Here is a 14,029-nt window from a genome sequence, read left to right as displayed (position 1 = left end):
GATGGGGATGGGATGGGGATGGGATGGGGATGGGATGGGATGGGATGGGATGGGATGGGATGGGATGGGATGGGATGGATGGGGATGGGATGGGGATGGGGATGGGGATGGGGATGGGATGGGGATGGGATGGGGATGGGGATGGGGATGGGGATGGGATGGGGATGGATGGGGATGGGATGGGATGGGGATGGGGATGGGGGTGGGGATGGGATGGGATGGGGATGGGATGGGATGGATGGGATGGGGATGGGATGGATGGGGATGGGGATGGGGATGGGGATGGGGATGGGATGGGATGGGATGGGATGGGATGGGATGGGGATGGGATGGGATGGGGATGGGGATGGGGATGGGGATGGGGATGGGGATGGATGGGGATGGGATGGGATGGGATGGGATGGGATGGGGATGGGATGGGATGGGGATGGGGATGGGGATGGGGATGGGGATGGGATGGGATGGGATGGGATGGGATGGGGATGGGGATGGGATGGGGATGGGGATGGGGATGGGATGGGGATGGGGATGGGGATGGGATGGGATGGGGATGGGGATGGGGATGGGGATGGGATGGGATGGGGATGGGATGGGGATGGGGATGGGATGGGGATGGGGATGGGGATGGGATGGGGATGGGGATGGGGATGGGATGGGGATGGGATGGGGATGGGATGGGATGGGGATGGGGATGGGATGGGGATGGGATGGGGATGGGATGGGGACGGGGATGGGGATGGGATGGGGATGGGATGGGGATGGGATGGGATGGGGATGGGATGGGATGGGATGGGGACGGGGATGGGGATGGGATGGGGATGGGATGGGGATGGGATGGGGGATGGGATGGATGGGGATGGGGATGGGATGGGATGGGGATGGGATGGGATGGGGATGGGATGGGGATGGGATGGGGACGGGGATGGGGATGGGATGGGGATGGGATGGGGATGGGATGGGGATGGATGGGATGGGGATGGGGATGGGATGGGATGGGATGGATGGGATGGGGATGGGATGGGGACGGGGATGGGGATGGGATGGGGGACGGGGATGGGGATGGGATGGGGATGGGATGGGATGGGGATGGGGATGGGGCCGGGGACCGGGGCCGGGGGGGGTGTGGTTGCGGTGAGGATTTGGCGGGGGGCGGCCGGGGCCGGGGCCGGGGCCGGGGCCGGCCCACGAGGGGTTAAGCGGGCGGCGCTGCCATTGGCCGCGTGCGGCGCGGCGGCAGCCAATCAGGACCCGCCGTGCGCGGGGGCCGCCGCGCCGGGGCCGCCCCCAGGCCGCTGTCCCGGGGCGGGCGCGCTGCAGCCCCGCGGGGCCCGGCCCGGCCCGGCCTGGATCGGTTCGGATCGGATCGGATCGGTTCGGTTCGGTTCAGCCCTGTTCGGCTCGGCTCACCCCGGCACGCTTCGGCCCGGCCCGGCCCGGTTCGGTTCGGTTCGGCCCAGCTCGGCCCGGTTCGGTTCGGCCCAGCTCGGCCCGGTTCTGCTCGGCTCGGCTCCGCTCGCTTTTCTCGCCTCAGCCCCGTTCGGCCCGGCCCGGCCCGGCCCGGCTCGTGTCGTCGTGCCTCGGCCCGGCCTCCCCCGCTGCCCTCCTCGGCACCGGCCCGGCCCGGCCCCGGGCCCCGGTAACGCCCGGTCGGGGGGGGGGGGGGGAGGGGAGCGGGGCATCCTCCCGCCCGCCGCGGGGGGGCCGGGGCCGCGGAGCGGGGCTGGGGCGGGGCGGGCGCGGGGGGCACCGGGAGCGGCGCGGCCGGGCCCGGTCGGTTGGGGGGGGGGGCGGGGGAGGCAGCGGGAGCCCGGAGCCGCCCGGTGGCAGCGGGAGAGCAGCGGGCCTGGCACCTGCCGGGACACCGGGTGGCACCCTGCAGCGCCACGCCGGGTGACAAAGCCACGCCGCGCCGTGACACCGGGTGAGGAGCAAGCCCGGTGCGCGCCGTGACACCGAGCCGTGACACCGAGCCGTGACACCGGCTGGCCCAACCCCCCCCCCCCCGCGGTGTCACCGGGTGGCCGGAGCCACCCCGCGCCGTGACGCTGGCAGCCGAAGGCTCCCCGCGGCGCAAGCCGTGACCCCGGGCGCCCGGCGCCCTGCGTGCCGTGACACCGCGCGCCCCGGCGCATGCGGTGACGCCGGGCCGCACGAGCCACCGCGTCCCCGTCCCCATCCCCGCGGCGGGGCCGAGCGCGGCGCCGGGGCCATGGCGGGGCCGGGGGCCCTGCTGGCGGTGGCGGCGCTGGCGCTGGCGGCGGGGGCGGCGGGCGGGAGCTGCCCCCCGCGCTGCGTCTGCGCCTCCAACATCCTGAGCTGCTCGCAGGCGGTGCTGAGCGCCGTGCCCGCGCCCCTGCCCCGCTTCACCGCTGTGCTGGACCTGAGCCACAACAACCTGAGCCGGCTGCGCGCCGACTGGGCGCCGGGGCGGCTGGCGCACCTGCACGCCCTGCTGCTGTCCCACAACGGGCTCGCCTTCGTGTCCACCGAGGCCTTCGCGCACGTCCCGCACCTGCGGCACCTCGACCTCTCCTCCAACCGCCTGCGGGCGCTGGAGGAGAACCTCTTCAGCGACCTGGCCGAGCTGGAGGTGCTGCTGCTCTACAACAACGAGATCGCCGCCGTCGACCGCACCGCCTTCGACAACCTGGGCCGGCTGCGCAAGCTCTACCTGGGCCAGAACCACATCGCCCGCTTCCCGCTGGAGCTGCTGCGCGAGGGCAGCCGCCTGCCGCAGCTGGCGCTGCTCGACCTCTCGGCCAACCGCCTGCGCAGCCTCCCCGTGGCCGAGCTGCAGGCGCTGCCGGCCTGGCTGCGCGACCGCCTCTACCTGCACGGCAACCCGCTGGCCTGCGACTGCCCGCTCTTCCAGCTGGTGGCCCGCGGCTGGCGCCGCCGCCTCAGCGCCGTGCTGGACTTCCAGGAGGAGCTGCGCTGCCTGCTGCCGGCCCCGGGCCGCGCGCCCGTCGGCATCCTGGCGCTGGCCGGCCGCGAGCTGCTCAACTGCAGCGAGGCGCGCGAGGCCGTGCTGGAGGCGCACCTGGGCGACACCGTGACGCTGGGCTGCGACAGCCGGCTGCGGGCGGCGCACAGCCGGCACTGGGTGACGCCGGGCGGCGAGCGGGTGCCGGAGGAGGCCGGCAACGGCAGCGCGGCCGTGCTGGCCAACGGCAGCCTGCAGCTGCGGGCGCTGCGCCCCGAGGACGCCGGCACCTACGCCTGCCGGGTGGCCGGCCCCGCGCTCAACGAGACGCTCTACGTGGAGCTGCTGGTGCACAACTTCACGCTGCACGGCCCGCACGACGGCCTCAACACCGCCTACACCACGCTGGTGGGCTGCATCCTGAGCGTGGTGCTGGTGCTCATCTACCTGTACCTCACCCCCTGCCGCTGCTGCTGCCGCGGCGCCGACAAGACGCCGGCGCCCCGCGACGACAGCCTCAACTCCTCCGTGCTCAGCGCCACCCCCAACCACGCCGCCAGAGAGCCCCCCCAGCCCCACGGCGCCGCCGGGCCCCGCGCCCCCCCGGGGGGGCAGAACGGCAGGTTCAAAGCGGGGGGCACCCCCTCGGCCGTGGCGGTGGCGGCGGCGCGGGAGGGCCCCCGGGCGCAGAGGAAGGTGTCGGACCCGGACTCGGTCAGCTCGGTGTTCTCGGACACCCCCATCGTGGTGTAGGGGGGGGCACCCCGGTGCTGGAGCCCCCCCCACCCCCCCCGCACCCTTCCCCCGGTCCGCGCTGGATGGGGTGCAGGAAGGACAGCCGGCCCGGCCCCCCCGCCGCGTGCATCGCAGCCGCGGGCCCCGCAGAGGTCGCCTCCGCCGTGCCGGACACAAGGGACACGGGGACTCTGGCGGGGACGGCGCGACCTGGAGCCCCCCCGGGGGTCCGGGCACCGCAGGACCCCCACTGACGGCACCCGGGGACACGGGGCCGCCCCTGCCCCCCCGCTGCCTGGGCACCCCAGGGCCAGCAGCCAGGTGCCAGCCGCCCCTCCCCACGGCGCTGCCCCCCCGCATGTTTATCGCGACGCATGACCCCCCCGGGAAGCATGTCCCCAAGGCCACAGCTGCCACCCAGACCTCCGGGGGGGGGCTCGGGGCACGGCCACCCTCGGGGACCCCCCGCCGCCCCCCGTTCAATGCACGGCCACGAGCAGACCCCCGCCCGGCGCCCCCCTCGGGGTCCCGGCCCGGGGGGGGGTAACATCGCCGCCCCACGCGTGGGGGGGGTCCCGGGGCCGGGGATCGCCCCCCAGCCCCCGCCTGCCCGCGCAGCCCCCCCCCACCTCCATCCCCGTCCCCCGGCCGCGCTGCTGCATCGGTGACAATAAACGTGAGCTCCCCGCCTGCTGCTGTGCCGCGCGCCGAGACCTCGCCCCCCACGGCCCCCCCACGGCCCCCCAGGGCCCCCCAGGGCCCCCCAGGGCCCCCCCAGCACCCCAGGGACCCCCGCGTGGGGCGGGGCCAAGCCACGGGGGGCGGGGCCACGGGGCTGGTGGGAGGGGCATGGCAGAAGGGTTGGGGGCGAGGAAAGGGGCGGGGTCTTACCGGCGGGGGGCGGGGCCTGTGCCGGGGGGCGGGGTCTGGTGGTGCGGGGGGCGGGGCCTGGTGGGGCGGGGGGCGGGGCCTGGGCCGGGTGGGCGGGGCCTGGTGGGCGGGGCCTGTGCCGGGGAGCGGGGCCTGTCCGCCCGCAGGGGGCTGCGGCGCGGGGACAGCGACACCACGGGGCTGCGGGGACCCCCCCCAGCCCCCCCCCCCCCCCCCCCCCGTCCCCCCCGGCTCCCGCTCGCCCCGCGCCCCCCCCCCCGTCCCCTGCGGCAACCGGGGACCCCCCGCCCGGTCCCCGCGGGGCTCCCGGGGGCGCCGCCTTCCCCCGCCGTCCTCGCGGGCCGCGTCCCCTGCAGCCGCCCCGGGCACCGCGGGGACCTCAGGGCGCCCCCCCGGCCCCCCCCCCCCGCCCCGTGCAATACGGGTTTAATTTTTCCTTTTTTTTTTTTTTTTTAAAAAAAAAGAAACAACAAAAAAAAACAGCAATAGGAATTCTTATAAATATCCGCAGCCGGCGGCGGCCCCCGGCCGGCGTGGTGGCCCCGTGCTGGCCCCGTGGTGGCCCCGCGGCCGCTCCTGCCCCGGGACCCCCGGCCGCGGCCACCTCCTCTCCCCGGGGGTTGGGGTAGCAGCAACGGAACAGGAACAAAGAGTCTTGAGGTATTTTTCTGGAGGTTTTTTTTTTTTCTTCTTCTTCTTCTCCCCTCGGGTTCTTCTCCCCTCGTCGGCTTCTCGGTGCTTCCCGGCGGCGGCGCGGGGCTCCCTGGCGCACAGAAGCCCCGGGCGGTGACGGAAGCCCCCGGCCCCTCCGTTAATGGGCTTTGGACTGCGGGGAGGGAGAGGCGCCGGTCAGCCACGGGGTGACCCCGGTCCCACGGTGTCCCCCACCCAGGGACAGGGCGTCCCCGCGGTGTCCCCCCCCCAGGGTTAGCGTATCCCCGCGGCAAACCCTTCCCAGGATTAGGATGTCCCCAGAGGGTCCCCATGCCAGCCACCCCCAGAGGGGTGACACCGGCAGCCCCACAGCACCAGGATAACCCATTAGGACCACGGTGTCCTCCACAGAGTCCCCCACCTGGTGCCACCGTCCCCAGTCTGGGACGTGGGTGTCCCCTAGGGGTGTCCACGGCATCCCCAGCCTGGGGCCAGGGTATCCCCAGAGGGTCCCCCTGGCATCCCCAACATGGGACACGGATGTCCCCAGAGGGTGCCCGTGGTGTCCCCCACATCGGGACCACGGCATCAGCACGGCATCTCCCCTGCCAGCCCCCACCACACCGCGTTGTCCCCATGGTGTCCCCCCCAACCAGGACCAGGGTGTCCCTCATGGAACGGGCACACACAAGTGGCCCCGAGCCCCAGGAGGAGGTGGGTGCCACCCCATCCCCCATGGGTGCCGGTGGCCCTGGGGGGTCCCCAATTTCACTGCCCTGTGAGACCCAGTTGATGCTGCTCAGCTCCCGTGGTCCCTAATATGCCTGGGGGCACCCCAAAAACCCACTCCCGCCCCCCAGATCTGAGTGGGGACCCCCCCAGCACCCCCACCCCCTCCTCAGCCCTACCTTCAGGGCGCTCCGCTTCTCCTCGAAGCCCAGGGGGGTCCCCGGCTTCTTCCTGCGGACGGAGGAGCCCGGGTCGGGGGGTGCTGGGCCGGGGGCGGGTGGGGGGGCTGGCGGGGGGGCGGCGTGCTTGGGCTTCCCGGGCCGGCAGTACGTGGCCGTGTTCTTGCGCTTCTTGGCCTCGTCCTCTGAGATGCAGCGGGGGGGCGGTGGGGGCACCCCGGCCCCGTGCAGCGGCGAGCCCCGGGGCTCCGGCGTGGCGCTGGGGGGGATGCGGCAGTCCGGCGGGGGGCCCCGCTTCAGCCGGCCGCCGGCGCACACCGAGCCATTGAGGGCAGCGGTGGCAGACGATGACACCGGGGCGGCTTTCGTCTTGCCGGGGGGGTGCAAGACCTGGCAGCCGGGGCTTTTGCTTTTCGCCCCGTCCCCGGGGCAGGTCCGTTTGTAGGGGGGGCTGGCGGCGGCGCCCAGGGGCTGCTTGCGTTTGCGGGCGACGGCGTCCGGCTCCGTGCTGCCCGCCGCCTCCTTGGCCCGGGAGGATTTGCTGGCCTTGGTGGAAGGCAACTTGCTGAAGGAGGGCGAGGGGATGTTGGCCGGCAGCGGGGAGGTGATGGACTGGCTGCCGCCCCCCCCGCACTCCGGCTGGCTGCAGGCGGCCGCTGCGTGCGGGGACCCCACCGTGTAGTTGATGCTGGCAGGGACCCGGCTGTCCCGGGGGCCGGCGGGGGCTGGGGGGGTCCGTGTGTGGGGCGGGGGGGCCGGGGCGGCGGGGCCGCAGGGAGGGCCGGCGGGGCTGGGGGGCGCCGGGGCGGTGTGGAGCTGGGGCTCGGCGGCCGGAGGGATCTTCCTGTGGGGTGGGACAGGGGATGGTGAGAGGGACTCCCACATCGCTGCTCCCTGCCCAGGTGGGACCCCCCCAGTCTCTGCAAAGACGGAACCAGTCCAGGCAGTGGCTACCCCCAGCTGCAGGGGGGCACCCCCCACCCCACAGAATCATTAATGTTGGAAGAGCCCTCCAGGATCACCCGGTCCAACCACCCCCTGCCACCAGCACCCCCTGAGCCCTGTCCCCAAGCACCGGGCCCGACCTCTCCTTGAGCACCCCCAGGGACGGTGACTCCCCCACCTCCCCGGGCAACCCGTCCCAACGCCTGAGCGCTCTTTCTGAGCAGAAACGTCTCCTCATTTCCCACCTGAACCTCCCCTGGCACAACTCAAGGCTGTTCCCTCTGGCCCTGTCACTGGTTATCTGCAAGAAGAGGTTGACCCCCAGCTCCCCACACGTGGCTGCAGAGAGCAGCGAGCTCTGCCCTGAGCCTCCTCTTCCCCAGACCAAACCCCCCCAGCTCCCCCAGCCGCTCCTCACAGGACCTGTGTCCCAGGCCCTTCCCCAGCCTCGCAGCCCTGCTCTGGACACGCTGCAGGGCCTCGGTGTCCCTCTGGTAGTGAGGGGCCCAAAGCTGAACCCAGCACTCGAGGGGCGGCCTCAGCAGAGCAGAACACAGGGGGACCACCACCTCCCTGGCCCTGCTGGCTGCGCCCTTCCTGACACAGCCAGGATGCCGTTGGCCTTTTCGGCCACCCGGGCACACTGCGGGCTCGTGTTCAGGCGAGCATCGGCCAGCACCCCCAGGTCCTTTTCCTCTGCACGGCTTTCCAGCCACCGTGCCCCAAGCCTGCAGCGCTGCACGGGGTTGTTGTGCCCAAAGCACAGGACCCGGCACTGAGCCACGTTGAGCCTCATTCCGTTAGCCTCTGTCCATCGACCCAGCCTGTCCCGGTCCCGCTGCAGCGCCTTCCTGCCCTCCGGCAGATCGACTCCTCCCCCCAGCTTGGTGTCAGCTGCGAACCTACTGAGGGTGCGCTCGATTCCCTCATCCAAGCCATCGATAAAGATATAAAAGAGGATGGGCCCCAACACAGCACCCCCGCACAGACCTCACCCTGCAGCTCTGGCCCCGCTCGGTGCCCTGCGCACCCCTGGGTCCCTCCCGAAGCGCCACGCTGGCCGGCAGGGTGCCCCCCGGCCCCCCCTCACCTCCACATGTGCGAGCTGAGGTGCCGCTCCAGCATGGAGCCCAGCGCCGAGCAGAAGCGGTCAAGGCGCCGGTTGAAGACGTAGCAGCCCGGGCTGACCAAGCGGCTCCCAAAGGTGCAGAACTGGGGGGGGGGGGGCACAGAGGGGGGGCGTCAGGGTGGGCACCCCCAAAGCCCACCCGAGCAGCACGAGGGGGCACCCCCCAAACTCACCGCTTGTGGCCGCGGCGGGCGTGCCGCATAATGGCAGTCGGGGCGGTGGGCGTCCTCGGCCCCCTCCTCCTCGCTCTCCTCGCTGGACCCCCGGCTGCCCCCCTTGGGCAGGGGCAAGGGGAACAGCCCCGCGTCCCCCTCCTCGGGGTCGCTGTCGGAGGAAAGCCTGGCCCTGCACCGGAGAGGGGCGGTGAGAGCCGCGGCCGCCGGGCATGGCCGGGGCTGATGCCGGCGGTGGGGACGGCGGGTGCTCACCTGGGGGGCGGGCAGTGGGAGTGGGGGGGCCTGGCACGGCAGGGGGATGCGCTGGGCGGGACGGCGGGGGGCTGCGGCAGCGCGGGGGCGGCCGGGGCCGGGCGCTCGGGGAGCGGCTCCTTCCTCACCGGGCTCTTCTCCTTCGGGGACTCCCGGCGGGAGCTGGCCTTCAGCTCGGCCACCAGCACGTCGAAGTCCTTGGCGCGGCCCTGCACCTCACGGCGCTGGTGCACGGAGTGGATCTGCGGGGCGGGGGGGGGGTCACACGAGGTGGGGGGCACCCTCCGGGAGCCACCGCGGCTCCCACCACCCGAGGCCTGCGTCCCCCCGCCCGGCGCAGCCGAGGCGCTACCTTGCAGGTCAGCAGGCGGGTGCAGATCTTCTTGGTGTCGGGGTTCAGCACGCCGCACTGCCTGTTCAGGTCGCACTCCTTCCCTGCGGGCAGAGCGAGGCAGTGGGATGCCGGGGGGGCTGAGGGGGGCGCGGGGCTAAGCCACGCACGATGACCGGGCTGCCGCCGCCTCTGCCAGCCCCGCAGGAGGCTCCCGCGCTGCCCGAGCCCCCCCGGTGAGATCGGGCACCGGGCTCCCCGCCGGAGCCGGGCGAGACCCCCCCCGGCCCCCGGCCTGCGCCTAGGTCGTGCCGTGGCATCGCTCACTGTAGCCTGAGAGTGCCCGCGAGCGCCGCAGCATCTGTCCGTGTCCCGCTTGCGGGGCTCAGCCCTGGCTCGCGCTCTTGCTCACGGCGCAGGGCTCGCGGCTCCCGCGCCGCACGCAGCTCTTCCGGGCGCCCCCGCGGCGGGGGGCCCCAGACCTGCCGGGTGAACGGGGCCGCCGTCAGGGGCCGCCGCGGCTCCTCCGCGGGCGGGCGGAGGGACGGAGCCGCCGAGGTTACCTACCCCGCCGCTGCGCCGAACCCAGCCGCCGAGCAGCCGGACCCGGCCTGGGAGCCCGCGCCATGGCCCGCAGCTACGCGGCCCCCACCGGCACCCCCCGCCCGCGGCCGGCGGGGAAGCGGGACTCACGCGCCGGCTTCTTGTGGGACCTGGGGGGCGGCTTGCAGGCGCCCGGCTCCTTCTCCCCCGGGGCGGGCACGCTCTCTGGCTTGCGCACGGGGCCGGCGGCGGGCGGCGCCGAGTCCCCCCCGACCCCAGCCGGCACCGGGGGCTCTTTCGGCAGCGCTGTCGGGGAGGGTCTCCCCGGGGGGTCTTTGGAGCTGGAGGAAGGCTGCGCGGGCAGGGCTTTGGGGGGCACTTTGATCCCGTGCCCGTCCGGCTTGGGGAGGCTGGGGATCTTCTCCAGGTTCACCACAGGCATGAACAAGCTGGGAAGAGAAGGGGCCGGTGAGAGGCGCCCGGCGGCACCGGGGGGGCCGTGCCGCGGCCCGGCTGCTCACCAGAGGTTGTCCTTCTGCGCCTTGTCGGGCAGCGGCTGGGTCCGGCCGCGGGCGCCCGGCGGCTTCTCCCGCAGCGCCTTGGCCGCCGGCTGCCCGTTGACGGCGTGGCACTTGGGGCTGCCGGCGGCAGCCCGGGCGTACAGCTTGCTGAGCGGGCCGTGGCGCCGTTCTGCCGGGGAAAGGCCCGCCGTCAGCCCGCCGCAGGGCTCTGCGGCCCCCCGCCCACCCTCCCCGTGCCCCCACTTACCGCAGTGCTTCTGGAAGGCCTGGGGCTTCACCACCTGGCTGCAGTGGTTGCAGACCACCAGGTAGAACTCGTCGTGCGCCGGGCAGTGGCCGAAGATGGACATGTCTGCGGGGCAGAGGCTGGTCAGGTGCCTCAGGGCACGCGTGGTCCCCGAACCACGGGTTTTCTCCCCAAAGTGGGGAGCTTACCTTCCTTAATCAGCGTCATGGCGTCCAGTTTCTTGCTCCCGCTCTTGCTGCTCTCCTCCGGCTCCAACCCTGCTGGGGACCAAAACCCGTCAGCGGCACCCGGCTGCATCCCGCGTGCCCCAGCGCGCTGCCGCCTGGGCCGGATCCTGCACCAGCACCCAGCGGCTGCCGGTCCCACCCGTGGAGAGAGCTCAGGACCCGAGGGTGCCGGGAGCGGCTGTTGGCTCCGCCACCCGCGCCTCCGTGGGTAAAACCTGGGCTGAAGCGAGTGGGTGAGCTCCTGCTGGAGCGCCATCGCTGTCACGAGCCGTGCCGGCCTCAGCTCCCGCCTGCCCCGTCCCGCAGCCAGCACCGGGCACAAAGGCGCGGGTGCTGCCCTGTCCCCACCCCTGCAGCTGCAGCCACCGTGTCCCCTGGCTGCCAAACACCGGCCAGCGCTCCCAAAATGATGCAAAGAGCGAAAATTACACATGAGGACGGGTCCCTCAGCCGACCTCGGGATCAGCTGATGCCGTGGGGTACCCGTGGCCCCACATCCCCTACCCCCCGTCCCAGGCTCAGGGTGGCACCCGGTGGGTGACACTCAGCTGCTCAAGGCCTGGACCCCACGAGGGCTGGGGACAGCGGGTGGCAGGGACCGCGGCACCACAGCAGGCACCAGCGGGGGCTCCTGGGCCCAAGGGGAAGGGGCAGAGACCACTGAGAGCACCCGAGAGAGGGGCTGGAGCCCAAAGCCACCGCGGAGGTACCCCGCTGGCAGGTGCCGGGCCCTGCGGTGACCGCGGCCATGGGGGCTCCTGGGGACAGCCCGCCCGGCTGCGACACGCTCAGGAGGTGGCCAGTGCCGCCCGTGTCCCCACCAGCTGTGCCAGCAGCACCCGTCCCTGCTGGCCACACCAGGCGGCTGTCCCAGCACTGGGACACGCTGTGTGGTGTCCTGCACGGCTGGGCCATACTGGGCACCCAGTGCTGTCCAGCCGTGCCGTACTGGGCACCCAGTGTCACCCAGCCGTGTCGTACTGGGCACCCAGTGCTGTCCAGCCGTGCTGTACTGGGCACCCAGTGTCACCCAGCCATGCCATACTGGGCACCCAGTGCTGTCCAGCCGTGCTGTACTGGGCACCCAGTGTCACCCAGCCGTGTCATACTGGGCACCCAGTGCTGTCCAGCCGTGCTGTACTGGGCACCCAGTGTCACCCAGCCATGCCATACTGGGCACCCAGTGCTGTCCAGCTGTGCTGTACTGGGCACCCAGTGTCACCCAGCCGTGCCGTACTGGGCACCCAGTGCTGTCCAGCCGTGCCATACTGGGCACCCAGTGTCACCAGCCGTGCCGTACTGGGCACCCAGTGCTGTCCAGCCGTGCCGTACTGGGCACCCAGTGTCACCCAGCTGTGCCGTACTGGGCACCCAGTGCTGTCCAGCCGTGCCGTACTGGGCACCCAGTGTCACCCAGCTGTGCCGTACTGGGCACCCAGTGTCACCCAGCCGTGCCGTACTGGGCACCCAGTGCTGCCCAGCCGTGCCGTACTGGGCACCCAGTGTCACCAGCCGTGCCGTACTGGGCACCCAGTGCTGTCCAGCCGTGCCGTACTGGGCACCCAGTGTCACCCAGCTGTGTCGTACTGGGCACCCAGTGTCACCCAGCCGTGCCATACTGGGCACCCAGTGTCACCAGCCGTGCCCGTGCAGTTGGAACGGGGGAGCCGGTCGGGGCAGTGCCGGTACCGGGGCTCCCGGTTCCCCGCGGGCACTGCCGGGTGCGCGGCCCCGCTCGGTGCCCGGTGCCCGCCTCCCCGTGCCCGACGCCCGGCTCCCGCACAAGCGCGGCGGCGGCACGGACCCGCGGTTCCGGTGCCCGGTTCCCGCTCCGCTCCGCTCCGGGTGCCCGCTGCAGGACGCCCGCCGCCCGGTGCGGGGCGCCCGCCGCCCGCCGCCCGGTGCCCGCTGCCCGCCGCGCGGCGGCGCTAGGACCGGGGGGGGGGGGGGGGCGGCGGCGGGCGCGGCCCCGTCCGGCGGCGGCCCCCCCCCCCGCCCCCCGGCGCCCCCCCCCGCCCCGCCGCCGCCCCTCACCCGGCTCGGCGGGCGGCCCGGCCCGCTCCACCCAGGCGCTCCAGCTCTGCCCCGCGAACTCGTCCAGGCTCGGCAGCCGCCGCTCCGCCGCCGCCATCGCCGCCGCCGCCGCGCGCCCACGCGCCGCCATCGCCGCCGCCGCGGGAGCGCGCCCCCCCCGCCGCCGCCGCCGCCGCCGCCGCCCCCGCCCCGCGCGCCCCCGCGCATGCGCCGCGCGCCCCCGCCCGCCCCGCGGCCCCACGGGCGGTGTAGTCCCGCCGCCGGCCCCGCCCCGGGGCTCCCGGGGGCAGCGCGGGGCCGGGGGGCACCGGACCCCGGGGGCACCGGACCGCCCCCCCCCCCCCGCTCCCCCCGCCGGGCCCCGGTGCGGGGCGGCCCCGCGGCGGCGAGCTCGGTGCCGGGCGGGTGCCCGCGGTCGGTGCGCGGCTCCCGGCACGGCCCCGGGCAGCGCGGGGCGAGCGGGCACCGGGCCGGCAGCGGCACCGGGGCGGGCACGGGGGCTGCGAGGGGAGCCCCTGGGGGGGCCGGGAGCCACGGCTCAACGGGGAGCTGGGCCCCGGGGCTGACATACAGCCCTATAGGGACCCGCACCCGGGGCTGACATACGGCCCTATAGGGACCCGCACCCCGGGCTGACATACAGCCCTATAGGGACTGGCACCCAGGGCTGACATATACACTATAGGGACCCACACCCGGGGCTGACATACACCCTATAGGGACCCGCACCCGGGGCTGACATACAGCCCTATAGGGACCCGCACCCCGGGCTGACATACGGCCCTATAGGGACTGGCACCCAGGGCTGACATACACCCTATAGGGACCCGCACCCGGGGCTGACATACAGCCCTATAGGGACCCGCACCCGGGGCTGACATACACCCTATAGGGACTGGCACCCAGGGCTGACATACAGCCCCATCAGGACCCGCACCCGGGGCTGACATACAGCCCTATAGGGACCCGCACCCGGGGCTGACATACACCCTATAGGGACCCGCACCCGGGGCTGACATACAGCCCTATAGGGACCCGCACCCGGGGCTGACATACAGCCCTATAGGGACCCGCACCCGGGGCTGACATACACCCTATAGGGACCCGCACCCGGGGCTGACATACAGCCCTATAGGGACCCGCACCCGGGGCTGACATACAGCCCTATAGGGACCCGCACCCGGGGCTGACATACAGCCCTATAGGGACTGGCACCCAGGGCTGACATACAGCCCTATAGGGACCCGCACCCGGGGCTGACGTACGGCCCTATAGGGACCCGCACCCCGGGCTGACATACACCCTATAGGGACCCGCACCCCGGGCTGACATACGGCCCTATAGGGACCCGCACCCGGGGCTGACATACAGCCCTATAGGGACCCGCACCCCGGGCTGACATACAGCCCTATAGGGACCCGCACCCCAGGCTGACATAGAGCCCTATAGGGACCTGCACCCGGGGCTGACATACAGCCCTATAGGGACTGGCACCCAGGGCTGACATATACCC

At 73.4% G+C, this 14,029-nt stretch overlaps 2 protein-coding genes across 5 annotated transcripts; one reads left to right on the top strand and one right to left on the bottom strand.

Annotated features, from left to right (window-relative positions):
- The first annotated feature begins 2,066 nt into the window (after positions 1 to 2,066).
- On the top strand, positions 2,067 to 3,807 carry AMIGO1 (adhesion molecule with Ig like domain 1). The gene has a single exon (XM_080568963.1). It carries the CDS (start codon positions 2,210 to 2,212, stop codon positions 3,674 to 3,676), a length of 1,467 nt encoding a protein of 488 aa, XP_080425089.1. The 5' UTR covers positions 2,067 to 2,209; the 3' UTR covers positions 3,677 to 3,807.
- Positions 3,808 to 5,027: 1,220 nt separating this feature from the next.
- Positions 5,028 to 12,700, bottom strand: ATXN7L2 (ataxin 7 like 2). Of its 4 annotated transcripts, none has more exons than XM_080569261.1 (11): positions 12,517 to 12,700; positions 10,444 to 10,515; positions 10,256 to 10,360; positions 10,009 to 10,177; positions 9,638 to 9,936; positions 8,966 to 9,048; positions 8,614 to 8,855; positions 8,359 to 8,530; positions 8,147 to 8,268; positions 6,112 to 6,955; positions 5,028 to 5,375 (listed from the first exon to the last, which is right to left on the bottom strand). In XM_080569261.1, the coding sequence occupies exons 1-11, from the start codon at positions 12,644 to 12,646 to the stop codon at positions 5,361 to 5,363; spliced, it is 2,253 nt and encodes a 750-aa protein (XP_080425387.1). In that variant the 5' UTR covers positions 12,647 to 12,700; the 3' UTR covers positions 5,028 to 5,360. The 4 variants fall into 4 exon arrangements, with proteins under 4 accessions (XP_080425387.1, XP_080425388.1, XP_080425386.1 ...); XM_080569262.1 differs by having other exon boundaries at positions 10,444 to 10,512; positions 12,517 to 12,699; XM_080569260.1 differs by lacking the exon at positions 12,517 to 12,700 and having other exon boundaries at positions 10,444 to 11,061.
- Positions 12,701 to 14,029: the final 1,329 nt, after the last annotated feature.

This window comes from Anser brachyrhynchus (genome assembly GCF_964034855.1).
Source record: "Anser brachyrhynchus genome assembly, chromosome: 27".
NCBI classification, from domain to species: domain Eukaryota; kingdom Metazoa; phylum Chordata; class Aves; order Anseriformes; family Anatidae; genus Anser; species Anser brachyrhynchus.
The sequence above is the reverse complement of the archived record's forward strand: the minus strand, read 5'-3'. Positions and strand labels throughout refer to the sequence as shown.